The sequence below is a fragment of the Neltuma alba genome, unplaced genomic scaffold, assembly GCF_004799145.2.
Source record: "Neltuma alba isolate B1F8T4 unplaced genomic scaffold, ASM479914v2 tig00007454_pilon, whole genome shotgun sequence".
NCBI lineage: Eukaryota > Viridiplantae > Streptophyta > Magnoliopsida > Fabales > Fabaceae > Neltuma > Neltuma alba.
The window spans coordinates 1-3242 of NW_021634788.1; the positions used below are offsets into that span (position 1 = coordinate 1).

The following is a 3242-nucleotide window of genomic DNA, read 5'->3' on the forward strand; positions in this document are numbered from 1 at the left end:
ACATGAGGTTGGCAAAATGTTGAGCAGCAGTTTCTGTTGGATGAATAGAATCGAAGAAGACATGTTCGTTGACATTCTCACACAACTCATAATCTTCAATCCCTCTTTTGCCTCCACAGCTGTAATCTCCTCTGTATGGCCCACCTCCACAGCAGGCCACTTCTCCTTCTTCGAAACCTTGTGAGAGAAAAAAATTACATGAGGTTATGATTAATTATAAAATTAATTACTAATGGAAAAAGAGGGCTGGATTCTTAGATAAGGATCATTATATTAATGTTGCGTGAAGAAGAGGAACCAGTTTCAGTACTCATCATTTTAATAAGCATTTTAAATTTATCATATCTGAATTGTCTATATATAATTTGAACAGTTCAGATTCAAAATCTTTAATTAATTATTTTTAAAAAAAAAAAATTTTTTGAAAGAATGATAATTAAGAGATTATCTTTATTTTAGATTCTATACATATTTAAATAATTATTTAAATAAAAAAAGCTAAATTTGGACTATCTTAATAAGATATAGACGATCCAGATCTAATGAGCTTAGGGTGCTCATCAAAACTATGAGCACCGAAACTGGTTTTCATGAAGAAAAGACTTAATGAAGTTATGATGAATTGTCAAACTTTTTTTTCGAAATTGAATTGAATTAATGTCTTTTATTGTGCTAGGTGAGCGTTATATAACTTTTTTAGGGCATACCATATTTGGAAGGATCTTCCATTACTTCAATGAGAGCATTGTAATAGTCAGTAAGGGAGTACTTGAATCCCTCAAGCTGTTTCTCGAGATTCTGAAGCATTATGGGAAGATCTCTTCTGTGTAATCTTGCAAGTGCTGAAGCTCCTTCTTCCTGGCATGCATCTAAACTGCTTCCATTTTTAAGCATCCTAAGTATTGGAAAACAACTCAAAGGCCCCACATTAAATAACCCGAATTTTCTCCCACCTTCGTCATAAATCTCCTGCAATATTGATATATGAAGCCCAGAGTTGCTAGAGGGAAAAACAATTCCCGAAAATATGTAGCATTTGAAAGGGAATATATAAAGTTCAAATCTTGTGCTTATATACCCTGATGACGCTTGATATGTTGCCAATCACAAAATCAACAAATTGTTGTTGAGGATAAGGAAGAATGACAGAACTTGAGTTCGCCAAGAAAGGACTTCCATAATCATTGCCTCCAACGTCAAAGATGTAGACAGATCTCGCAAGTAATGCCTTGGCTTCTTCATCTCCCAGTTTCTGTCTCAATTTCTGGCTCACTTGTTTGAAGTAGCTTGCTTGAGTTTTCAGGTTTATCACCTAATTAAAAGTGAGTCAGAAAAATAATGATTAAATTATATCATGAAGGCTTTCGGATCATTAATTTCTTCGTCCACTGTACACTGTCATAATCACATACAGCTCCTAGACCAGTTTCAACCAGAGCTCCAGCTCCTGCTGATGCGAAATTTGCCCCATAGACATAGTAATCCTCGAACGTTGCTGGGTGCAGATATGGTAGTAACAGTGGTAACTTGGCATATTCAGCTGCATCCACGACAAAGTTAAACTCAAAAAGCTTGACACAACATTAATATGAATATGTTTGCGTACAGCCAGATCCTTTCTACGGAATACACACACACACACGCATATATATATTAATTATGAGGTGATCAATCATATATATCTACCAATGAAATCTGGGATGACCCGTCCATCGGAAAATCTTCCGGTGGGATACTTGAAGAAAGTTTCGCCGTACGGATCGAAGTTTGCCTGAAGAAAAGTGGTGGTATTGATGTAGTTGTTGTTTCCGAAATCAAATAGTGAGTCTCCAAATATGAACAAGGCTGCTTGCTTCTCCGGAAGGCAGATTTTGCTTTGGCAGTGAGTCATTTGAACAAAAACGATAACATCAAAAAACATGAAATACATGAGAACCCTCAAACTTCCCATGTTTGTCTCGTATGTTGATGTGTTAAGACTTGTTACAAACTTCGCCATATATATAGGTTTTCTCAATCAATCCTAAATAGAGGACAGAAAAATCCATAAGTGATTTAGTTATCTTCGACTTCGTGAACTTCAGTTAGAGTTATTATTTAACACAATCTAGTCATTAATATAAGAACTAGATAACTAATTCAAAAATATTAAAAAATTAGTTAAGTTTATTATTATTTGTAACAAATGTATCTTGACTTTTCTAAACTATCTTATTTAATCATGTGTATTAGAATTATCTCTTAATAGGAACCCCTTACAATATATTTTGAAGAAAAGTTATAAATTTGATAAACAAAATGGATTGAGGTCTTATATTTATGATCATATCTAACTCCAACTAGTTCTTATATTAATAACCGTATATATAATGCATGTGTTAAGGACTGGATGGCATTATTCTGGTTAATATAATTTTTTTCTATGGTTAATATATCAATTAAAATATAGGACAGCATATTAATTCGTATTGCGTACACGTTTCCCCTTATGAAAATAATAATAATAATAAGTGGTAACGTGTAATGTTAGGATCCATTATCAATTTGCATTGCATCCATACGTGCGTGTTTGTTCCAATTAATTTTGTCTCTAAATACAAATAAATAAGATGGATTGGTTGTCATCAGATTTTAAAAATTTTAATTTAATAATGGTTGGGCCGCTGAAATGTAAATCAAACATTTAATTCTTATAGATGATTTCCAATGATTTGCGACAGTGCCTCACATATTTGAAACTATTTAAATCAATATTTGAAACTGAATTTTAATAAAAAAATTTTATGACCTAATTGTGCATCACTAAATTGAACTCTTGCGACCTAATCACGATTTTCCTAATAAACTATCAGCCTGTTTAGTACGGTGTTTTGAAAGGAAAAAAATAACTTATAGGTGTAATAATTTAATTTGTAAATTTTGGAGCTGTTTGCATAGCTTTTAATTAATTTGACTTATGAGTCAAAAGTTACATTGTTAAACACCATTGTACAAACATATAAAACTTACTTATGACTTATGCAAAAGTAGTTTTTTGAAATTAAAAGATATTTTTGCCCTAATATTTATGTTGTTCTTATACTTCTTTCTATATATTCTCTGTGCTTCCCAATTAGTTTTTAATTTTTTATTTTTAATATTCACTTAAATAAAAATCATTTTTAACAATTTTTATAGTATTTTTAATTTTTAATATTATTTTTTATTTTATATCTACATAAATTATGGAGAGTATATTATTC

At 31.5% G+C, this 3242-nt stretch overlaps 1 protein-coding gene across 1 annotated transcript; it reads right to left on the minus strand.

Annotated features, from left to right (window-relative positions):
- Positions 1-4: 4 nt before the first annotated feature.
- On the minus strand, positions 5-1962 carry LOC114752623 (GDSL esterase/lipase 5-like; the record flags this gene model as incomplete). Its single annotated transcript, XM_028941367.1, has 5 exons — positions 1687-1962; positions 1413-1540; positions 1079-1312; positions 708-969; positions 5-177 (listed from the first exon to the last, which is right to left on the minus strand). Coding segments are annotated over exons 1-5 (1062 nt in total), but the record flags the coding sequence as incomplete, so codon positions are not given.
- Between the last annotated feature and the right edge of the window lie 1280 nt (positions 1963-3242).